The sequence below is a fragment of the Schistocerca serialis genome, chromosome 9 (assembly GCF_023864345.2).
Source record: "Schistocerca serialis cubense isolate TAMUIC-IGC-003099 chromosome 9, iqSchSeri2.2, whole genome shotgun sequence".
NCBI lineage: Eukaryota > Metazoa > Arthropoda > Insecta > Orthoptera > Acrididae > Schistocerca > Schistocerca serialis.
In genome coordinates this window covers 156,296,760-156,322,427 of record NC_064646.1, presented here as the reverse complement: position 1 = coordinate 156,322,427, position 25,668 = coordinate 156,296,760, and the positions used below count along the sequence as shown (strand labels likewise).

At 42.2% G+C, this 25,668-nt stretch overlaps 1 protein-coding gene across 1 annotated transcript in view; it reads right to left on the bottom strand.

Annotated features, from left to right (window-relative positions):
- Nucleotides 1-25,668, bottom strand: part of LOC126419438 (TWiK family of potassium channels protein 7-like) — a 375,205-nt gene that overhangs the window by 296,062 nt on the left and 53,475 nt on the right. The window contains exon 2 of the mRNA XM_050086625.1: nucleotides 17,740-17,973. Coding sequence (XP_049942582.1) covers nucleotides 17,740-17,937 — 198 coding nt within the window. The 5' untranslated portion in view covers nucleotides 17,938-17,973. The remainder of the gene's footprint in view (nucleotides 1-17,739; nucleotides 17,974-25,668) is intronic.

Sequence of the window (25,668 nt, the reverse complement as noted above, 5' to 3'; positions counted from 1 at the left end):
GAACGGTGACGAACACGCTGAAATCGTTTGTTCAGTTTCCTGAAAGTAGCTTAGCTGACTGGGGCCGGCCGACACGCGGAAGTTCGATCAGGTTTACGCGACCTTCTTGCGAAGATGACAGGCGCCGCGCCCAAGGACTCACCGTGCTTTTGTTCACTGCCAAGTCTCCGTACATATTCTGCAAGCACCTATGAATAACTGCTACACGTCAGGGCTCTGTCCAGGCCAGTCCATTACAGGGATGTTGTTATCTTGTAACCACTCCGCTACAGGCCGTGCATTATGAAAAGGTGCTCGATCGTGTTGGAAGATGCAGTCCCCATCCCCGAATTGCTTTTCAGCAGTAGAAGGAAAGAGGTGCTTCAAACAACAATGTAGGCCAGTGTTGTGATAGTGCCACGCAAATCAACAAGGGGTGCAAGCCCCCTCCATGTAAAACACGACCACACCATAACACCACCGCCTCCGAATTTTACTGTTGACAGTACACACGCTAGCAGATGACGTTCACCGGGAATTCGCCATACCCACTCCCTGTCATCGGACCGCCACATTGTGGATCGTTATTCGTTACTCCACACAACGTTTTTCCATTGTTCAATCGTCCAATGTTTACGCTCCTTACACCAAGCGAGGCGTCGTTTGGCATTTACCGGCGTGATGTGTGGCTTATGAGCAGCCGCTGGACGATGAAATCCAAGTTTCCTCACCTCCCGCCTAACTGTCATAGTACTTGGAATGGATCTTGATGCAGTTTGGAATTCGTGTGTGATGATCTGGATATATGTCTGCTATTACACATTACGACCATCTTCAAGTGTCGGCTGTCTCTGTTAGGAAACAGACGAGGTCGGCCTGTACGATTTCTTGCTGTACGTGTCCCTTCACGTTTAGACTTCAGTATCACATCGGAAACAGTGGACCCAGGGATGTTTAGGAGTGTGGAAATCTCGCGTACAGACGTTTGACACAAGTGACACCCAATCACCTGATCACGTTCCGCGGAGCGCCCGGTTCTGCTCTCTCACGATGTCTAACGACTACTGAGGTCGCTGATATGGAGTACGTGGCAGTAGGTGTCAGCACAATGCACGTAATATGAAAAACGTATGTTTCTGGGGGTGTCCGGATACTTTTGATCACATAGTGTACGTGAAACCGTAGAATCTCAAGCGGGAATATTCCACGATGACCCACAAGAAATTCCACATGTTTTCAATCGAAATTGGTTCCATTATGTGTTCCATTATTGAACGCCCATCTTATTTGCGAGCGTATATTTGCATGTTTATAGCGTACGATCATTATTCTGCTGTGCGGCAGATCCACACGTTTGTCAATTATTGTCCAATATCGCACAGTATTCTACATTAATGTCCGACGCCACATCATTTACGTCGTTTTGATATGCCTTAATCGAAGCTGCTCCGTTACCGATTGGTCGGCTGCCTCAAGATGTGCAGGAAACTCGGAATAAGGTATCCTTCTTCAATGATTCCCTTGAGAAAATGATACATGACTACCGGGTTTGGCTTCTTCGGATCCGATCATCTTGAGACTCCAGAAATTAACAAAGAAGATAAACATGCCACCTTCGGTAAAGGATCTGCTTTTCGAACCATCTCCCAGTGGACAACCAGACATGACCCTTGTGATAGCGATAATAACGCAGGAGACGAGACCATGATATCGATCGAAAAATGTACAACATTGAATAAAACATTTCAGATTGGAAATGTAGACTTCTAAATCGTAATCAGCGACCTCAGAGATCTAAGAGAAAACAGTTTCGAGTCGTAAACATTATCCGGTCACATGTGGCATCAACAGCAGGGGCCCAGTCGTCTTCTCAACGTGCAACGTGCCGACAAGCATAGAACGAGTACGTTATCGTCTTTAAACGTTCGGTCTCACGATGTGTCTCATTCCTTGGACACCCCAGCTGTCGATCGGTTTGTGAAATACGCTTCATAAATAGTTGGCAAAGTAAGTTATGTATTTAAACTGGCCTCTTTATTCCGAACCGAAATTACTGCAGTCAGGGCATGTGTGGAGGAGAATATGAGTAGGTGCTATAATAACCATAGCATCTACATCTCTTCAGACAGACAGGCAGCCCTGAAATCATTGGCAGCTCCTGCAACTAGATCTAAGATTGTTGCAGATTGGCACAGGGTTCTGGTGGAGCTATGGGGAAGCAACAGGGTGTACCTAGTGTGGGCCCCTGGCCACTCAGGGATCTGTGGCAATGAACAAGCCGATAGATTGGCTAGGATGGGAGCAACAACTCCACTTATTGGACCGGAACCTGTCTTGACAATCACCAAGGCTATGATCAAATTAGAACTACGGAAATGGCTTGGGAAACAGCACGTAAAATATTGGACCGAGGTCCATAAACAAAAACATGGTAAGGTAATGATGCCCAAGCCATGTTTTAAAAGAAGCTCTGTAATTCGGGGATTGAACAGGAAAGAGATCAAAGTCACGACTGGACTGATGACCGGCCATGGGAACTTCAAAAAACACCTGTACACAATGGGTATAATGGAAGAGGACCCTAAACTGGTAGAGGGACTCCTTGCACTATTTAAGGGCACTGGTTGGCTTTACTAGATATACGGGGAGCGACAGCGCACAATAAACCTAGTTTCGGTGCGGGCAGTGGCGGGTTAGACCTAAGCTGTTTTAGCTCTCCTGTTAAAATCAATCAAATCAATCAATTTCTGTATTTCGTATGACGACGTATTAGCTCATGTTGGTCTTGTAACTATAGTCAATAACTCAACACGGACAAAACATCGTGCGAAAACATGTACAGCGTCGCGTGACCAGTGATGCAGATGACAGCATACGTCCTATGTTTGACAAAGACCGTCGTGTCTGGGAAAAAAGTGCAGTCGATGTGATCTCTGTATCAGTGGTACCCCCAAAGAAGGCCAATGTTCGACGTGTCACCATACAGACGTCCATCTCCGCGCCGCGCACTAAGACATGTTGAAAGGTGGCTACACTGAGCCACAGCGCCAGAGATTGCGCCAAAGAGTTTTATTCCGCCGCCTCCACTGGCAGTGCTTGTCGAGATGTGGCAGTAGTCAGTGCTTGTTGAGAAGTAGTAGGAGTCGGTCGTTGTTGAGATGTCGTCGTAGTGAGTGGTTGTGCAGATCTTGCTGAGAGGATATTGGTAGCTGTAGTATTTGAGGCCATGTTTTACGCAGTTGTTTGATGGGCTAGACAGCAGATGTTGTTCGAATGGAGATATTGTAATGATCAGAGTGCTTTTCGTCAATATATATGAAGATAAAAAAAAATCCTTATTTTTATTATGTCTTAAATAATGCGTCATTACAGGTTCAGTCAACAAAGCATCTGGCTTGTGTTCTTGTATTAGAGTGTAATTCTGGTTTCCTTACGCAATTATAGTATTTCTATTTTTTTTAATTACTTCAGTATAAATGGTATTTAAAATTTCTTGTCTTATTGAAGAAGAACCGTGCCAGATGTGTACGTTGAATCACAGTTCCACACACAGAACAGTTACACTTGTGCTTTGGTTTCGTACGTTTTATAGTTGCTGGGGACTTAATTAATTAATTGTGTTAACGGAAATTTTCTTTCATTCTTGTTGCTATTCTATGCAGTCAGATTGCGTACTAAAACTAGTCAGGGCCAACCGTTTACGAGACTTCGTAATCGGACAGACAGCTACTAAATCAAAAAATTAAAATTATTTGAATTATATTTAATTAAGCCCCCATGCACGTGGCGACCGCAGCTTCGGATCGTCCCTTGGAATTCTTCTGATTGTAAAAATAGTAGACAGTAGGATTGTTGTAGTAATTTGTAGTTTAGTAATTGTAGTCTATATTGCATGTGTAGATTTGGTAATTGTCATTCTTCTAATGGTATTTTTTGCAGAATTTAATTTTTGTTGTCTTGTATACGGGTTTGATAATTTTGTGCAGTTAGGAAGATTTGAATTGTTCGTTAATCGTGTTTGAGGGAAGTATTTCGTGTGAATGATATTGTTGGAGATAAAGTCTCATTGTGTGTAATTTTCGTATAGTAACGAGTTTTGTATGTTTTGTAAATGATTACGCGATCGATGAAACAGGCAAAAATGATGAATAGTCAGAATAACGAAATTGTTGACATGGCGAACTTGCCAACACAGGAGAACAGGATGATGAATAATGAAGTGGAAAACAATTTAGTAAGTTGGGAAAATAGTCCGGAAACAGTTCAAAATTTTTCACAATCAAAAAATTTTCAGAATACGATATTAACGACAGAAGATATGGAGCAGTTGATGAGTGCAATATTAAATTTTGGATCGGAATTAAGAGCAATGATAACACGGTTAGGCTCACAAATAGGAACAAGTAAAACCGAGATGGAAACAATGGAAACACAGTTAGGCTCACGAACAGGGACGTGTTTCAAAAACATGAAAGATGAATCAAAGAAAGAAATTAGAGAAGAAGTACAACCGATTTTGAATGCTCACAATAATAGTTTAATTTCAATAGAAATTAGACAAGAGGAACAGGACAGAAAACAGGAAGAAAGAGATCGCGTGATAGTACAAAAATTTTCAGAGCCAAATTTACAACGTGCACACGATAAGGAAGAAATACTTGAAAGAATCGAGGAATCCGTACCGGATGACAGAATAAATAACCTAACACAACAGTATGAATAGTTAACTACTAAATGTGACAATACCGAAACCCGAGTCGCGACACTTACGGAAGACGTAAATAAACATAAAGAAAAAATAGGTGACTCATCAGAAAGAGTTGAGGAGATTTCAGATAAACTGACAAGTCTTAGTTTAAATGGGGACAGAGATTCAGATGATACAGCACCATTGCAATTTGCAGAAACCGAAGAGTACCAGAAGCATGTTGAAAAACAGGGAAAATTTAATGAACGCGTTAAAAGGGAATTTGAGGCATTACAAAAGCAAGTCAAACAAATTGAAGGCGAAATCGTAGGAAAAGACAGCAAAAGAAATTTAGAATCACAGATAGCAGAAGGGTTTGAAGAAAGTAATTTGTTTCATTTACGGGATGCAACAAGAGAGCGCCAGGCGCGCGAACTTGACAATAATCGTCATTGGGACTGGGACAGACGCGGTAGGTCTTTGTCGCCACGAGGCGAAAACTTTGATTATAAACACTTTTTGACTGTTCGGAAATTTAAGATCTTTTGCAATTCTAAGAATGACATACATCCATGTGCATGGTTATATCAATTTACGTACGCACTTCCACCAAATTGGCCACTAAGTCACAAACTGGAAATCATGTGCGGCTATTAATGTCCTCAGGGGATTCACTACACTAAGTGAATATGTGCCGTAGCGTGCATAGGGCCCCAAGCTGTAGTGGTGCTATTTCCCTTTTAGTTTTCTGCACCGCTGCCTACTCTTTTACTATTCTTTGCATCTGTCAAAACAACTCTTCTACTATCAATCTATCTAGAGAATCGGTAAAGAATAACCGGATATGACTATTTTACCCAAAAGTGATTTCGGAAATTACCGTTTGGACTTACTGTATCTTCAGCAGCATTCATTCGTAGTTTAAACGAAATTTTACCTGTTTATCTTCGTGACAATATTACTTCATACGTTGACGATATTCTTATTGCTAAACATTCTTGGAGTGAGCACAACAAAATTTTGGATTCATTATTACGTATCTTTGCAAGAGTTGGCATTACAGTGAACTTGGAAAAATCTGAATTTGGTCGTTCTCAGGTGAAATTTATTGGTCATATTATTTCTACAGAAGGTATTCTTCCTGATCCAGAGAAACTAGACGCTATTCGTAATTACGCTGTTCCTACCACAAAACGTGATGTTCGTAGTTTCCTTGGTGTCTGTAATTTTCTTAGACGCTTTGTTAGATTGGACGATTTGGCCACACCTTGTTTATGTGAACTATCTGGAAAAAATTCTAATTGGTGTTGGGATGAGGAAGTTCAATCAGAATTTGAACAACTTCATGATGCTTTAGTTGCTGCTCCACTTCTTTCACATCCGGATTTATCTAAAGATTTTTGTTTGGCGACGGACTCATAATGCAAAGGCCTACGTGCACACTTATTTCAAGAGATAGAAGGAAACGGCGTTGTAGTACAGAAGACTATTGCATTTGGAAGTCGTGTTCTCTCTAAATCAGAAAAGAATTATTCGATTACGGAACTTGAAGCCTTGGCTGTTATTTGGGCTTTCACAAAATTTCGCATATTTTTGTATGGCAGACATACCACACTTATTTCAAGAGATAGAAGGAAACGGCGTTGTAGTACAGAAGACTATTGCATTTGGAAGTCGTGTTCTCTCTAAATCAGAAAAGAATTATTCGATTACGGAACTTGAAGCCTTGGCTGTTATTTGGGCTTTCACAAAATTTCGCATATTTTTGTATGGCAGACATACCAAGGTTTACACCGATCATCGAGCTCTGGAATTTCTTATGTCAACAAAATTAACGCATGGAAGATTGTCACGATGGGCGTTGTATCTACAGGAATTTGATTTTACTATTGTTTACATACAGGGTTCTTCAAATATTATTGCTGATGCTTTATCACGTGCACCTGTGGGTTTGAAACAAAGTGCTGAGGAGGACTGCAAAGAAACAATTATTGTTTGATGTATATTCAAGGTGTTGCGTTTGAGAATTTTATTTCGTCTTCGCTCCAGGACATCGCTAAGGAGCAAAATAAGGATCCAATCTGGAAGGACATTAAGGAGAAGTGGAGGAGAAAGGAAAGCGTAGCGATTAGACAGTATTATTTAGTTCGCAATGATATTCTTTTTAAACGAAAATCGGTCGACAACTCTGTTTGGTTAGTTTGTATTCCTGATGAGTGGGTTAATAAATTGATTTGGTACACACATTTCAGTTATGCACACTTTGGTCCCAGAAAATGCTTTCACAAATTACGAGAAAATTGCTACTTCAGTAATATGGAAAAACGTATTCGATTTGTTCTTGCCAAATGCAAATTATGTCAAAAGGCTAAGCCGCCAACTATTTCTCACAGAACACCGTTGTTTCCTATCATTCCAGCGAAATTAAAGGACATGACTGCAGTCGATTTGTTCGGTCCAGTGGTTCGTTCTACTAATGGTTTTGCGTACATTTTGGTAGCTGTGGAATTGACATCAAAATATATGTGTTTTACACCTTTACGCAAAGCAACAGCTCATTCAGTATCTAACGCTTTCATCAAACATTTTCTTAAAGAAGTGGGTCATGTTGATAAGGTTATATCAGATAATGGATCACAGTTTCGCTCTAAAATTTGGTTTCGTACTCTACGGCGTCGTAAGATTAAACCAATTTTCATTTTACTTTTTCACCCTCAATCTAACGCTTCAGTGAGATGGATGAAGGAAATCAATAAATTGTGTCGACTTTATTGTCATCAGAATCATAGAACATGGGATCAGTATCTTCATATTTTTCAAAATATTCTGAATGAACTCCCTAATGATTCAACTTCTTTACCGCCTATATTGATATTAAAAAACAAAGCACCGACAAATCGCATTTCTGAAATCGTTCCATTTCCGCCTTCACGGAAACTGCGGCATTCTGAAGTTGTCAACCTGGCTCTGCAAAATATTGCATCTGCAGCTGCTAGAAGAGAGAAATCAGCTAAACGTCCTGGTCGTTTAAAAACCTTGTCAGTTGGTCAAAAGGTTTTAATTAAGTCTCATCGTTTGTCTCACAAAGGAAAAGGCTTCTGTCGCAAATTTTTTCTGCTTTATAACGGTCCATATAGAGTTCGCAAAATTATTCATGATAACACTGTTGCAGTAGGAACTCTTAAATCTCGACGCTCTAGGAGAATACATCATATATCGAACGTTAAAATTTTTGTGGAATGACATACTTTCGAGAAACAAACAGTTATACGTAAACATGCGGAGAGTACAAGGATACCGCGCTGTGTTTTGGCGGCGGCACATACTCAAAGCAACAGTCAAGTCTGCGCGCCGCACAAGGCTGTCGTTGGCCGCAATCAATTAATTCCTACGTCACGCCTACCTACAGCTGATCGAGCGCTCAGTGCGAATGCACTGACAGCCGTAAACAAATACACAGTCTAATTTCTCCGATTAAATTCAGTATAAAGCTATAGTGACTTGATGAATTATGTTATTAACGTTCAGTATTTTTCAGGACACGGTTCTGTAAAATATTTAAGAACTTCAGGTAAATTCTGTGCGTGTCCGACGTTAAGACGACTTGCTATCGAGAAAATTTCAGGAAGAATGTAATTCCGAAGAAGAAACTAATAAACTAAAAAGGTAACTATTAATTGAGTTTATTTTTCAGGTAACATATTTCCACTTAGGTACGTACTTTAGACGTAATTTGCTGCTCGCGATTACGTGATTCAGACTTTGTGCTAAATTTCATGTTCTATGAATTTACTTGTGAAGCGACGTGCTTGCGTACATTAACTGATTTTGACAATGATTGATTAATGAACAGGGTTGTTACTTATATATATTGTGCATCGCTTGGTTGCACTGCTTTTTCACTGATGTCATATTTTTTTTAATTATGTGCCTGCTGTGCTTATTTATTTAAATTATAATTGTCACCTGGTTAATTGTGCCGATATGGTTATGTATGTAAGTTATACTTTGTGATTTATCTGCTTGCGCCTTCGTGTTTTCTTATTAAGATTACATATGAACATTTATTTGCTTATGCTGATATGATGCTAATGACCTGTTTATTATGTAAGATACATATTTGCTGCTTTCCGTATGGATTGCATATTTACACATTTCTGTTTTGTTGTCATAACTACTCTTTAATTTGGTATATAGAAATGCTGATATACTGTGTACGAACATAGAGTTTAGGTCACACTATGGTATTAATTATAGATTGTTTGCTTGGCAGAGCCTCGTGGTAGGAATTGTGCTGCATCCACTTGTTGACATTCTGTTCTCTACTGGTATATTTACTCGCTATTGCATGTTTTGCTTACGCTCAGTGCCTTATATTTTTAAGATAAGAAAATGAACTGCTATAATTCGACGAACGACATTAGTACAAGAAACTTCATAGAAGTCACATGAGCTGGAGGTTTTATGAAAGCTGTATAAATTTATGCTAATAGAAAGGAAGCTAACGACATGAAATACCAACACTAGGTTTAGACCATTGACAGTTATTACACTGCATTCTTCGTGAGCAATTTAAATAGCAAGTGACACTTAACACAAGAAATACTCCACATGTTTGCTTCTGTTTGCCATAATTCTTGAAGTGGTGTACACACTGAAATATCACGATTATTCACACTCCGTAAACGTACTTCCTTACTGAAAGTTATTCAAACTAAAGGCTGTTAGAGGTCATGTATGCATTTTTTTTAATTTTATGATGGACAAGGTAACCAAAATGTATTTATACTTCATAATGAGTAGAAAATATGCGTCAGATGAATTACAGAGAGGTTGTGTGTGGACATTGTGTCTACGGATTGTATGGGATGATGAAGTTTGCACTAGGATTTTATCTGTACTTGTTCGAGGAGACTGACTAGAAGAAAGAGTTGTTATGGAAGGGAAATGATATTGGTAATAAGGTTTATATGTATCGACGTATTGAAGAGGTATTATTGAGGTATTGAGATTGTGTGAAGTTGATGATTATTGGAGTTTTGGTGGACAAGAGGTAAGGTAAATGATATTGATGATAAGGTATATATGTATCGACGTAAGAGGTATTATTGAAGTATTGAGATTATGTGATGCTGATGATTATGGAGTTTTGGTGGATAAGAGGTAAAGTAAGTGAGGAGCACTTTTTTTTTTTTTTTGGTCTATATGGAACAAGGAGGATGAAGATAGCTGACTAGAACACTCAAGTGGAAAGAAGATTGTCTACACACACACTTTGTTAAATCAATAAGCAGTATATACTTTTTTTTGAAGAGAGGAAGTATTTGCATATCTTGGCACACTGACAGTTGTTCAGCAACAGTACATTTGATTTGGCTTGGCAAACATTGCTCTTGACATGATGACTATGACGTTGACTAACTATTATTGACTGTTATATATTGCTGCCACTACTACTTGATACACAAGTTGAACATCAAATTTTGACAGAATTGCATTTACACAGTTAACACTATTCAACTACACAGTAGCACTTAATGTGGATGAAAGATGACTGAGTGTGTTTTGTGTGTTTTCCCTTCCTAATCCCAAATAATTGGTACCGACCTATCTCCTAAATATTATTTTACTTGTTTGTTGTGGCTTGCACTGACACCCATAAATATTATAGGTTTACTGATATTTGTGTATTTGTAATAGTTAATATGACAATTATCTGATATCATTTGTGTGTTTATTAGAATTTGTATGTTTAGTGTAAAAGCATTGAAAATAATTTTGTAAAAGCAATTGGGTGTGCATTCAAACTATTGTTCATGCCTGAACTGTCTGATTAGTGATAGTGAATATTATGGACTGTTACTTGCACTTTTTCTACATGATTGGTGCCACTAGGACATGTTTAACTTCTGCTGATAAACTCTGATGAACAGTGTGATTAGTGATAGTGAATATTATAGACTGCTGTCTGCACCTGTTCAACATTACTGGGTGCCACAGATGGGATTGCTTCTACTAAGATAATGTCACTTGTTGGTGTCTGCACCTGTTCAACAATGCTGGGTGCCACTGATGGACTGCTTCTACTGAAAAGATGTCACCTGTTGGTGTCTGCACTTGCTCAACATTGCTGGGTGCCACTGATGGAACTGCTTCTACTGAGATAATGTCACTTGTTGGTGTCTGCACCTGTTCAACATTGCTGGGTGCCACTGATGGAACTGCTTCTATTGAAATGATGTCACTTGTTGGTGTCTGCACCTGTCAACATTACTGGGTGCCACTAATGGAACAGCTTCTACTGAAATAATGTCACGTGTTGGTGTCTGCACTTGTTCAACATTGCTGGGTGCCACTGATGGAACTGCTTCTATTGAAATGATGTCACTTGTTGGTGTCTGCACCTGTCAACATTGCTGGGTGCCACTGTTGGAACTGCTTCTACTGAAATAATGTCACTTGTTGGTGTCTGCACCTGTTCAACATTGCTGGGTGCCACTGTTGGAACTGCTTCTACTGAAATAATGTCACTTGTTGGTGTCTGCACCTGTTCAACATTGCTGGGTGCCACTGATGGAACTGCTTCTATTGAAATGATGTCACTTGTTGGTGTCTGCACCTGTCAACATTACTGGGTGCCACTAATGGAACTGCTTCTACTGAAATAATGTCACGTGTTGGTGTCTGCACTTGTCAACATTGCTGGGTGCCACTGTTGGAACTGCTTCTATTGAAATGATGTCACTTGTTGGTGTCTGCACCTGTCAACATTGCTGGGCGCCACTGTTGGAACTGCTTCTACTGAAATAATGTCACGTGTTGGTGTCTGCACCTGTTCAACATTGCTGGGTGCCACTGATGGAACTGCTTCTATTGAAATGATGTCACGTGTTGGTGTCTGCACCTGTCAACATTACTGGGTGCCACTGATGGAACTGCTTCTACTGAAATAATGTCACTTGTTGGTGTCTGCACCTGTTCAACATTGCTGGGTGCCACTGATGGAACTGCTTCTATTGAAATGATGTCACTTGTTGGTGTCTGCACCTGTTCAACATTGGTGGGTGCCACTGATGGAACTGCTTCTATTGAAATGATGTCACTTGTTGGTGTCTGCACCTGTCAACATTACTGGGTGCCACTGATGGAACTGCTTCTACTGAAATAATGTCACGTGTTGGTGTCTGCACCTGTTCAACATTGCTGGGTGCCACTGATGGAACTGCTTCTACTGAAATAATGTCACTTGTTGGTGTCTGCACCTGTTCAACATTACTGGGTGCCACTGATGGAACTGCTTCTACTGAAATAATGTCACGTGTTGGTGTTTGCACCTGTTGACCGTTGCTGGGTGCTACTTCTGGAACTGTCAACTACTTGTTTCTTGAACTATGGAAAGCATTTTATGTGAACATTTGTATAAACTGATTTTTTGTGTATTGTGTAAACTATTATGTAAAGTCACATGTATGAAAGAATTTGTATTGCTTACTGTATTGTATATATTAGGATATTGAAAGGTCAGTGCAAAGCCAAAATTTTATCTAATTGTGTGATATTTACGTATTAATATTATCTTTTATTATTTTCTGTATTTTTGTGGTCGAATTTGGTGGTATTTTCACCACCAATGCTGGCAAAAATACCATCAAATTCTGTCCCGTGGAGGAAGGGCATATTAAAGGTGGCTACACTGAGCCACAGCGCCAGAGATTGCGCCAAAGAGTTTTATTCCGCCGCCTCCACTGGCAGTGCTTGTCGAGATGTGGCAGTAGTCAGTGCTTGTTGAGAAGTAGTAGGAGTCGGTCGTTGTTGAGATGTCGTCGTAGTGAGTGGTTGTGCAGATCTTGCTGAGAGGATATTGGTAGCTGTAGTATTTGAGGCCATGTTTTACGCAGTTGTTTGATGGGCTAGACAGCAGATGTTGTTCGAATGGAGATATTGTAATGATCAGAGTGCTTTTCGTCAATATATATGAAGATAAAAAAAAATCCTTATTTTTATTATGTCTTAAATAATGCGTCATTACAGGTTCAGTCAACAAAGCATCTGGCTTGTGTTCTTGTATTAGAGTGTAATTCTGGTTTCCTTACGCAATTATAGTATTTCTATTTTTTTTAATTACTTCAGTATAAATGGTATTTAAAATTTCTTGTCTTATTGAAGAAGAACCGTGCCAGATGTGTACGTTGAATCACAGTTCCACACACAGAACAGTTACACTTGTGCTTTGGTTTCGTACGTTTTATAGTTGCTGGGGACTTAATTAATTAATTGTGTTAACGGAAATTTTCTTTCATTCTTGTTGCTATTCTATGCAGTCAGATTGCGTACTAAAACTAGTCAGGGCCAACCGTTTACGAGACTTCGTAATCGGACAGACAGCTACTAAATCAAAAAATTAAAATTATTTGCATTATATTTAATTAAGCTCCCATGCAATGTTCTTTCGTGTCCGACAAACAACAGGTTATTCAAAGGGGAGAATCAGCCATATGAATGGCGTACAACCGGTTCCGTGTGACAATTTTACTGTTGATGTTAACATACCACATAAATCCTGCTGCTGTTAATAGTAGCGATGTTTGAGCTGCCTCCCAGATATGTTACCAGATTGTCATTGGATGTTTGATTTCCATGGCGTTGCAGTAATGCTGACTCATCAAGCAGCCATGGATCTCCTGAGTCGGGGGTGTTCCCATGGAATATACTTTCGGACGAACATAATCAACAAAAAATGAGGCGAAGTGTGCAAGCGAAGACGAGATGTTGCCCAGCGCTATCTGTGGTTCGGACGACGGCGGAAGAAGTTGTTCTGTGAGAACTGAAGCATTTCGAGGCGGGGCCAACACGCCTCCCTATCCCAGAAGCGATCGTGTTAACACGCGTGGCTTCTCAGGCGGGTAGCTTCCCTTCACTGCCGTAGTTGTCTTTACGTATTCCTTTAACAGGATACCTGCAAATGATTTCCTCAGTTAAAAACTTATTTTTTAAATCATAAACTAAAGAGATATGAAATATGTCGCTTAATGTTGGTTTTTCTGTTGGCCTTGAAAGTTAATTTGTTGTACAGTAGTGGCTAGCCTTGGTAGCGCACAGTATATCGGCCACTATGACAAGACGTGTCTACGTAGTGAAGAGCACAAACATTACTACCACCTGCTTAGCAGTTCGCTGGCCCACATTTGGAACGGAATACAGCAGAGATTCTGTGCGCAAGGATTCGACAAGGCCTTGTTAGATTTCCGGAGATATGTGGCTCCCGATGTCTACACACAAGCGATACAGTCTGGTAAATTATTGGCGAGTGACTTGTTGTCACAGAGCTACCGCCCGATAGTGTCGTAGATGTCTTTCGCTGGGTTCACATTAGGCAAATTTGGCGGCGTGAGTTCACGATCATGCTCCTCAAATGTCTGTAATACTGTTCCGGCCTTGTGACACGGACAGTTATCCTGCTGAAAGATGCCCTCGCTGTCGGGGAAGATATCAAGCAGGAAGGTGTAAGGTGGTTTAATTATTCTTGTAGCGCCACCTTATATATTTTATTCATATTTTATGCTCTAATAGTACTCCCCAAGTTTGCTAACTGAAATATTCTTTTCATAATTCGAATTACTATTTGCAAAATGCATATATAACCCCACACGTTGCCTATGGTTAAGCTAATCGCTGAATTAACTGCTCAGTTTGTGAGAAGCTCTGTTTTTCCGTTTATTCAGCACAGCAGACAAGCCGAGAGGGACGGCACATGGACACAATAAAACGTGTCATAAACTTGTAGCTTTAAATGATCTTCAGAGCCGACGCAGAGCCTCGCAGTTCTCCTGATTCTGACCGAGCATGTTTAACACGATGAGAGGTAAAGCGCCAGGCGGTTAGGAAGCGCTCGTGCAAAGAAAGACGCGGTGCCTACATGGAGGACTTTGTTTTTTTCTTAAAGAAAGTGGAAGTTGGAAGTTTTTTGCTGGAACTGCACGTCAAAGTGACCCAACGGCTTCTCTGGAACATTGCTGTGGCCCCACCCACAAAATAAACAAAAAGTCTCACTCTTGCTGGCGCTGTGTTGAAATCTTGAAATTGGGGCGGTGGTCGCAATCTCAGAAAAACTTGGCTAGAGACTGGACGGTGCTCGGAATCACTACCATCATTGGTGGACTACTTGGAGCTTTTCCAAAACTACCGAGAGAAATTAGAATTTAAGTTTATACAGCACTCTAACTTCTGCCTCCACGAACGACGCTCTCGCTGGCAACCTCATCTTCGCACACGCGAAGATGAGGCCACCACACTATTAACTGCCGCTCACAGCCGGCGTGTAAGCAGCCGGCTACTGGAAGTTTATTTGGTGAGATTCGCCAATCAACGCTTTTCCGTGGCATAGTTCAAGGAGTGCGGAATTTTTTAACTTTGCGGAGTTAGTCGTTTCCGTAACTGATGACCACATTTAGTTGTCTGATTTGTAGGTTGCACTTTGCATCTGTGAACGGTGTTTGTTCTTCCAAGTTCACTTTCCACTAGCGCTTTTTGATATTCTCGATTATGCGATCCCAAAATTAGTACCAAGATCGAAACTGCACACGGCTGTTCTCTACCTTTGTACTCACTGCTATCTTATTGAAGGTTTTCCCACCTGAATGCTCGTTAAGGGAAATAAATAGAATCTTTTTCTAACAAGACACGTAAGTCATCCGACCTGGCGATAAAGTTCCGTTGAAAAACAGTCCAGTCTCGACGTCACCATGCAGTCGTAACTGACAGTGTCGTTGGGTCAACACGGGAGCACGCAGCAGCCGTCTGCCGCGGAACCCCATGTTCAGCAATGCGCGCTGAGCAGTGCGTTCCGAAACACTTGTGCCTGCAGCGGCACTGTGTTATGACGTTAGATCTACTATACGTCGATTCCTGCCCTGCTTTACGCAGTGGGATGTTTCCGATCTCCTAGATCTGTGATGAGACATAGACGCCCAATACCTTGTTGCTTGCTCCTGGTTTCAGCGTCCTTCAACCACTTCGCATAGATGCTCACCACATGGGCACATGAACAGCAGACCGGCTTCGTTGTTTACCAGATCCTTGTTCCCAGACGACAATCTGCACTTTTGTCAGTGTCACTTGTATCAGTGGATTTCCCAGTCTGCTGCGTGCGAGTTCTTCTCTCCCCCGATTATCTTCTTTCTCTACAGCGTCACGTGGCCGTTACGTCACCATGTGGCTTTCAGTAGGGAGCCGAGCAATGGTTTCACTGTTTTTGCTGATCAGGTGTGGAAGTATACAATAATAGACGCAAAAAACATTTCAGTAAACACGGTTCCGCGAAAGAGCCCTTTGTGAGAAAATTGTTAATGTTTTATTGCCAGTCGACTTCAGTATGAAGCGTTTTCGTACTTAGTACAAATATATTTGAAATGTAAACATTCTAACCATGATCCAGTTTTGGGGACCCTGGTAAGTTACACGAATGACTGGGCAAAGGCACCTTTTGCTGCTTACGTCAGGTGACTCCAAGATGGGTAGCCCAACAGGGCGTGTGCCTTGGCCTCCAAGATCACTTCAGTAATGGAAAGTCAAATCCCCACTAGCTGTGGCAGGACAGAAAAACTGGAGCACCGAGCCCGTACAGATTTCGCCAAATTTCCAGAATGATCAGAGAGTGGCAGATAGAAATCTTAATGTAGAGACAAGTATTGTACTTCATCCGAATTCGAGGACGACACGTGAAACACCTCCTCTAATAGGTGCGAATGTGCAGTAAGTCGTAATATGTAAGTAGTGTTAAGGTAGTTCACTGGTGAAATACATTACAATCGAGTCTCAATCTAATTGAGGGGCAGACCAGCTAGTATATAAGAAGTCGGAGATTGCTGTGTTTTCAGTAGACAACCATTAACAGGAGATTGGGTCGGCCACGAGAGTTCAGTGGACTAGTCACTGGATGTAGCTCGACTAACAAATACATCAGCGACGTTTCAGCACTACTAGAGCTGCTCAAATCGACTTTGGCTGATGTGTTTGTGGAGTGTAAGCGTCAGCAACAACCACACCTAAACCAGGAGCAAGGAGATACACACTAACGAACAGGGACCGTCGAGCGTTGTGGAAGGTGGTTGTGAAACATTCCAGAAAATCAACGGAGGGAATCACTCCTGACTTCCATAGTGGTACTAGCAGTCCAGCTAGCACAATTATTGTGCGTAGGGAGTTCAAAAGAATGGAATACAACAGTCAAGCAAGTCGAAGTAGGCTACACATTTGTGCATCCAGTGCGAAGGGACGCTTTAGGTGGTGTAAACAGTGACGCTACTGGACAGTGGATGACTGGAAGGGAGTGATTTCAAGTGATGGACTACGCTATACTTTATGGCAAGCCGATGAAAGAACTTGGCTCTGGCAGATGCTTTGAGAACATTACGTGCGACAACGTCTGGTGCTAAAAGTGATGTACAGAGGAAGTGGTGTTACGGCATGGGGATGTTTTCCTTCGTTAGGATGTCGTACTTTTATGGCACTTACTAAAATGCTAAATGTGGGAGGATATGAACACATTCTACAGCGTTGCTTAGTGCCTATAGTAAAAGAAGTTTTTGGGGACAACGACTGTATCATAATGAAGAAGTAGCCTGTCATAAATCATCATCTGTGAGGCAGTAGTCTGGAGCAGTAACTCCTCAGAAAATGATGGACTAGTCTGCCAAGAGTCCCGACCGGAGCCCAATTGAACACCTTTGGGATAAGTTAGAACGTCGACTTTCCTCGAGACATCAGCGTCCAACAGCACTATTTTTTCGGCTCATCAGGAAGTTTCGGGCTGTCACTTCTCCACAGACATTTAGACACCCCTCACAAATGTTCCCAGCAGAGTTCAATTCCATAAAAGCGAAGGGTGGACAGACCCTACTATTAACGGCCACTAACAGGTGTCCAAACAGTTTTGATCACACACTGTACATTAGTTGCCGTTTCTCGGGCTCTTAGTAACACCTTCGTTCAGCAGCTGTTATGCTAGAGACTACCGTAGCGTGAGAGAACTGGGACGTTGGGTTAAGGGTTGTGCGCCAGCGCGGCTGACTTGCCTGGAACTTGAGCACCTCCTGCGCGGCGAGACGCGTCCAGTTGTCCTTGTAGAGGATGTTGAGGTCCTCGGTGATGGACCAGAGCTTCTCGACGGTGCGCGAGCGGATGTCGTCGTCGAGCCCCGGGGCGTGCTTGGACGGCGACGCCGGCGGCTGCGGCGGCTGCTGCGGCGACGACAGCCCGCCCTCCAGGGCCATGAACGTCACGGCTCCCAGCAGCGTGTAGCCCAGCACCTGAGGGGCAAGCGTCTGCGTCACAAGCATATTTCTCAAATTCTCTACACTTCAATTGGCCTTCCAATGCCGTGTTTCGCTGACAGTACATATACACTACTGGCCATTAAAATTGCTACACCAAGAAGAAATGCACATGATAATCGAGTATTCATTGGACAAATATATTATACTAGAACTGACGTGTGATTACATTTTCACGCAGTTTGGGTGCATAGATCCTGAGAAATCAGAGCCCAGAACAACCATCTCTGGCCATAATAACGGCCTTGATACGCCTGGGCATTGAGTAAAACAGAGCTTTGATGGCGTGTAAAGGTACAGCTGCCAATGCAGCTTCAACACGATACCACAGTTCATCAAGAGTAGTGCCTGGCGTATTGCGATGAGCCAGTTGCTCAGCCACCATTGACCAGACGTATTCAATTGGTGAGAGATCTGGAGAATGTGCTGGCCAGGGCAGCAGTCGAACATTTTCTGTATCCACAAAGGCCCGTACAGGACCAGCAACATGCGGTCATGCATTATTCTGCTGAAATGTAGGGTTTCGGATGGATCGAATGAATGGTAGAACCACTGGTCGTAACACACCTGAAATGTAACGTCCACTGTTCAAAGTGCCATCAACGCGAACAAGAGGTGACCGAGACGTGTAATCAATGGCACCCCATACCATCATGCCGGATGATACGCCAGTATGGCGATGACGAATACACGCTTCCAATGTGCGTTTATCGCGCTGACGCCAAACACGGATACGACCATCATGGTGCTGTAAACAGAACCTGAATTCATCCGAAAAAATGATATTTTGCCATTCGTGTACCCAGGTTCGTCTTTGAGTACACCATCGCAGACGCTCCTGTCTGTGATGCAGCGTCAAGGGTAACCGCAGCCATGGTCTCCGAGCTGATAGGCAATGCTGCTGCAAACGTTGTCGAACTGTTCGTGCAGATGGTTATTGACTTGCACTGTCCCCATCTGTTGACTCAGGGATCGAGACGTGGCTGCACGATCCATTACAGCCATGCGGATAAGATGCCTGTCATCTCGACTGCTAGTGATACGAGGCCGTTGGGATCCAGCACGGCGTTCCGTATTACCCTCTTGAACCCACCGATTCCATATTCTGCTAACAGTCATTGGATCTCGATCAATGCGAGCAGGAATGTCGCGATACGATAAACCGCAATCGCGATAGGCTACAATCAGACCTTTATCAAAGTCGGAAACGTGATGGTACGCATTTCTCCTCCTTACACGAAGCATCACAACAACGTTTGACCAAGCAACGCCGGTCAACTACTGTTTGTATATGAGAAATCGGTTGGAAACTTTCTTCATGTCAGCACGTTGTAGGTGTCGCCACCGGCGCCAACCTTGTGTGAATGCTCTGAAAAGTTAATCATTTGCATATCAAAGCATCTACATCCTGTCGGTTAAATTTCGCGCCTGTAGTACGTCATCTTCGTGGTGTAGCAATTTTAATGAACAGTAGTATACTGCAGTCGCACTACATACTGTATGTGTGTGGTAAGTCCGACTGACGCTGTCAGGTCCCATAGAGAATTCACGAGTGATCTGTTTTGGCCACAGCTTATTGGAGATCTCCTGATCAAAAAATATTTGTCGGTCTTGGTGGTCTAGCGGCTAAGCGCTTCGCTGGAAACCAGCACGTCTAGAGATTGAACCCCGGTCGATTCTTGGATGTTTCAGCCTGCGTTTTATTCTAGCCTTGATCCTTTTCCCAGGTTTGATAACTGTGGTGGGTTAGGGACACGCAAGTCGCCAAAGTGGCGTCCAATTGAAAGATTTGCAGGAGGCCAGCTAGCCACACAAAATTGTTATTGTTGTTTCTACACAGTTCCGCACTGTCGCTTAGTGAACCAAATATTAGCTCATCGAGTATCGGACCACATTTGAGAATGAGATCTCGCGGTTCTAGGCGCGCAGTCCGGAACCGTGCGACTGCTCCGGTCTCAGGTTCGAATCCTGCCTCGGACATGGATGTGTGTGATGTCGTTAGGTTAGTTAGGTTTAAGTAGTTCTAAGTTCTAGGGGACTAATGACCACAGCAGTTGAGTCCCATAGTGCTCAGAGCCATTTGAACCATTTGAGAATGAGATCAGGGACTTCCTTGCATATAGAAGGCAGCACTTTGTTACTAATGGGACGAAATCGACAACTGTAAAGGTAATTTCTGGAGTATGCAGATGGAGTGTTACAGGCCTTTCCTGTTGGCAATATACAGGGTATTCCGTTATTCGCATTACTAACTTGTGGGTATTGTGGAGCGGACTTTGTATATAATCTTTTGATAAGCAACTCAAGTCGGAAATGTATCTTTCGGATGTGAAATAAGCTTGAAGTAAGGATCATTCAAATAACCCGCTTCACGGTACCCACACAGTGGAGACAATGAGCTCTGACCTGTATAATTTGCAGCATACTTAGCGCCCCTACTATTTGTAGGACAAGATTTATGTGCGAATCGTGCTTTCATACTCACCGTCCACAAACTCCCGTGCGTGTCCGTGGAACACCACGATCAAACCTCCTGTCGCATACATATCAATTTCTCGCAGCCTTTGTTGCAACCCAGCGCCTCCCAAGCTGGGGATAATCACCCTCAAGGGTAAAATGAATTTTTCTGGGGGGTAAAAACAGGAACGATTTGACTGTGGTTCACTCATGAAACTAAATTATTTAAAGAAATCAGTAGCCGATCACTACCTCCGTACCACTAACGTTGCCAAATCAAGATTAAGATGGCGACCCCGTGATGATATCGGAAAAAAATGCCAATAAAGAGGAGTATCGCTATTTCTTTATACTATCACCGTTTAGGTAGGCGATTACTTCTAAATTTCTCAGATAGGACCATTAACACATGACACTACGCGGCAGAAACCACGTGTGTGTATTAACGATATTATTTGAAATTCGCGAGTGATCAGCGATGACAAGTAGCCGCAACTGTCCACTTGGATGGTGCGACACATTCATTATTGGCTGCACTTAGTTGTCGGCTTGCACGTTGGTCTTCTTTCTGTCTACGATTTCACTACCGTTTCTACGTATTTCTTCTTGGTAGACCGGAAACAAAAGCACGTGCGTGAAATTTTCCTATTTAAGTACCGACTACTGATTAAGAAACTGCTGTTTTACAGCACTGCCTGTTGTATACTATTTGACATAAATTGTAGAGCTGTAGTGCCACTGAGTAGTAATTATAGAAATACATTATAAGCATCGGTACAACGTTATAGTCTCAAAATTACTAGACAATAAGGACGGATCTGAATTCCACATGTATTTCAGTTGTAAAATCTGTTTCAGGCTAACTTTTTACCTGCAGATCAAAAAACTTGCACACACAGATCTATGATGCCATACATGTACATAAACATGGTTGCAAGCTTGTGAAGTCAAGGAAGTTTAGGACGACGAAAATCTTTATAGAAGCTGTGAGGCATATTTTATTACAACATTGTCACTAACATGAAAAGAGAAAGTCTTCCCTATCATCATATCGCGGTGAGTGGCCAAGTCGCCTCTCAGAAGGCCTGATCTCGACATATAGCTCGTGACAGCATGCCTCTCGTAAGGCTTAGCGTGCACTGATTTTTTCTTCATAGTCATTGCTACGATTCTTATTCGTGGACTGTTTGTAGCAGACGTTTCGCCCTTTCACGCAAAGAATCGTGTCCAATTTAGGTTTTGATTCAAGGAAAGCAGATAGCTGAAAATTGGATCCTCTGCTGTGCTGCTACAAAAGTTTCCTTATGTAACGAAGCAAACCTGCGTCTGTTGCTGGAATAGTCATCCGGAAAACTTTTTACTCCTTGTATAAAAATTAAAAACCACACATTTAGGATTTTCGTGATTCTTCGTTATGAAGTCGTTTTCAAACTTCTGCAAGAGAATTACTTTGTAAAAATATATCATTATTTCGCAGCTCAAGGTCTCACACCGCAGCTTGATGATATGGCTATATTTTCGTTATTGGTCTTGTTTATTATGATACTTCGAAGTTAAGTGACACACTGCCGTTGTTCGAGGAACGGACATTGAATTATGAGCGCAAAGAGCGACTGCTAATCCGAGGGAAGTAGAGATTGGCACTCAGAAACTGTCGTCTTTTTTCGAAATGTGTTCCCCCAAACTTCTCTAGAAATCTTCCGATGTAGGAATTTATCTGCAAGAAATTTTCCATCTTCATTTTTAATGTGTCAAGAAGACCGCTCCCATATCCATTTCCTTCTTTAAGAAACAAATCCAACAAGGTTTATGAGCAACGTTGTCATTTTCCGGTTGGAGCATTTCAGGTTATACATTACTGTATACGAAATGTAGCTAACATTTCGAAATAAATGTTTATTGTTATAAAAGACCTATATCACTCTCTACAGAGTGGAGATTTGTTTACCGATCACATGTTTAATTTCAAATTTTCAAACAAATAATATCTCAAATTCGTGTCCCACAATGTGCATAATGGTTTCACTAGCAGCGCATACACTCACAGCTGGTGCGAGTCAACGTTAAAAGTAGCGCGATTATTGTACTGGACTGTCCTTTATACACTACTGGCCATTAAAATTGCCACACCACGAAGATGACGTGCTACAGACGCGAAATTTAACCGACAGCAAGAAGATGCTGTGATATCAAATGATTAGCTTTTCAGAGCATTGGCACAAGGTTGGCGCCGGTGGCGACACCTACAACGTGCTCACATGAGAAAAGTTTCCAATCGATTTCTCATATACAAACAGCAGTTGACCGGCGTTGACTGGTGAAACGTTGTTGTGATGCCTCGTGTAAGGAGGAGAAATGCGTACCATCACGTTTCCGACTTTGACAAAGTTCGGATTGTAGCCTATCGCGATTGCGGTTTATAGTATCGTGACATTGCTGCTCGCGTTGGTCGAGATCCAATGACTGGCAGCAGAATATGGAATCGGTGGCTTCAGGAGGGTAATACGGAACGCCGTGCTGGATCCCAACGGTCTCGTATCACTAGCAGTCGAGATGACAGGCATATTATCCTCATGGCTGCAACGGATAGTGCAGCCACGTCTCGATCTCTGAGTCAACAAAAAGATGCTTCTAATGGCTCTGAGCACTATGGGACTTAACTTCTGAGGTCGTCAGTCCCCTAGAACATAGACCTACTTAAACCTAACTAACCTAAGGACATCACACACGTCCATGCCCGAGGCAAGATTCAAACCTGCGACCGTAACGGTCGCGCGGTTCCAGATTGTAGCGCCTAGAACCACTCGGCCACTCCGGGCGGCACCTGAGTCAACAGATGGGACGTTTGCAAGACAACAACGATGTGCACGAACAGTTCGACGACGTTTGCAGCAGCATGGACTATCAGCTCGGAGACCATGGCTGCTGTTACCCTTGACGCTGCATCACAGACAGGAGCGCCTGCTATGGTGTACCCAGCGTTGAACCTAGGTGCACGAATGGCAAAACGTCATTTTTTGGTTGAATCCAGGTTCTATTTACAGCATCATGGTGGTGGCATCCGTGTTTGGCGACATCGCGGCGAACGCACATTGGGAGCGTGTATTCGTCATCGCCATACTGGCGTATCACCCTGCGTGATGGTATGGGGTGCCATTGGTTACACGTCTCGGTCACCTCTTGTTCGCATTCACGGCAGTTTGAACAATGGACGTTACATTTTAGATGTGTTACGACCCATGGCTCTACCCTTCATTCGATCCCTGCGAAACCTTACATTTCAGCAGGATAATGCCCGACCGCATGTTGCTGGTCCTGTACGGGCCTTTGTGGATATAGAAAATGTTCGACTGCTGCCCTGGCCAGCACATTCTCCAGATCTCTCACCAATTGTAAACGTCTGCTCAATGGTGGCCGAGCAACTGGTTCGTCACAATACGCCAGTCACTACTCCTGATGAACTGTGGTATCGTGTTGAAGCTGCATGGGCAGCTATACTTGTACACGCCATCCAAGCTCTGTTTGACTCAATACCCAGGCGTATCAAGGCCGTTATTACGGGCAGAGGTGGTTGTTCTGGGTACTGATTTCTCAGTATCTATGCACCCAAACTGCGAGGTAATGTAATCACATGTCAGTTCTAGTATAATACATTTGTCCTATGAATACCCGTTTGTCATGTGCATTTCTTCTTGGTGTAGCAATTTTAATGGCCAGTAGTGTAAAAAGAGGAAAAAGCCATCATCTGTGGCTAACGCTAGTGCTAAAGAGTATGGGAATGTACGGGGGGGAACTGAAAAGGAAATTGACGGAAGGTCTGGGTTTTATCGTCCCGTCGACTTCGAGGTCATTAGAGATGCAGCGCAAGCTCAGACAGCTTGAGTGATTGGGAAGGAAATAGGCAGTGCCCTTTCTCCAGAGCCATCCAGGAATTTGCCTGGAGCGATTTAGGGAAATAACGGAAAATCTAAATCTGGCTGGCCGGTCGCGGATGTGAACCATCGCCCTCCTGACTGCAAATCCAGTACGCTAAACACTGCAGCACCTTCCTCGGTAGCAAGAACGGAAAATTTGAAAATTTTATTGAATCTCAGTCGAAGACCTTGACTACCTGTTGTATCTCAGACACGAAAAATTAAGACAAATTGTACAAATGTAACCGCTCTGAAAGAGAGTCTGACAACAATTTCCCATTTTGTGACAACTGCATTATGAATTTGATGTAGCTGTACAATATATTCAAAGAGTATCTACAGTTCTCATCGAATCTTGCATATTGTTCTTCGCTTCATCGATTTGTAACCAGACGACACATGAATTGTTGCCATTCATAATTTTTTTAATGACAAATAATTTACTTATTTTCGAAGTGCCATATTTTGTGGGCCTCTTCGCAGAAATAAAAATGCGTAACCTTGGTTTTCAACGAAATGTGATGAATTTCTAGATAGTCCAAGATAAAGCTACCAATTTCTTTCACAGCTTGGAGCTTTGCTAACGCATGACTCAAGTTCAACACATTTCATTCTTCACAGAAGTGATAATGATCGTCGACAACAGTGAGATGTGCTCACCCACACATGGAGTAAATCAGTGCTTACCATGGGTAATAAATTTTGTAAGTAACTGTTTTCTCGAATTGTGCAATCGACAAATAAATGCCTGGCTTGCAAGACTGTTTTCAGTGAATGGCGGAATATTTTTAGATAGTTCAGTCCAAAACCTAATTTCTTGGACTACATGGAGACAATACACTGAAAATAGATTTATGTGAAATAGAATTAGCAACACTTTGTAGAAATATTGGTGACGAGTATGCAGTACTATCAGAAAAAGCCAAAAGGATACTGACTCCATTTATCACAATTTATAGGTGTGAAAGTTAATTTGTGACTATGCCGTTGATGACAACAGCAAGGAACCTTCTGAACTTTGAACACGAATTTCGATGTGCACTGGCCGAAACATAACCAAATATATAAAAGACTCTTGGAAATAAGTAATAGCAGCCATATTATTGACTTTCATAATTTCTTTATTTAATATAGTACTTCCAAAAATATATGAATTTTACTTGTTGAACGTTAATGAAGTATAATGTACCAATAAACTCCCGATTCTTTAGAGACTCGAACATCCACGTACAAATCAGCTTCAGGTGTCTGCTTACTTTAAAAATGAGATAGTGTGTTAAATATTTGACGTTAAGCGAGA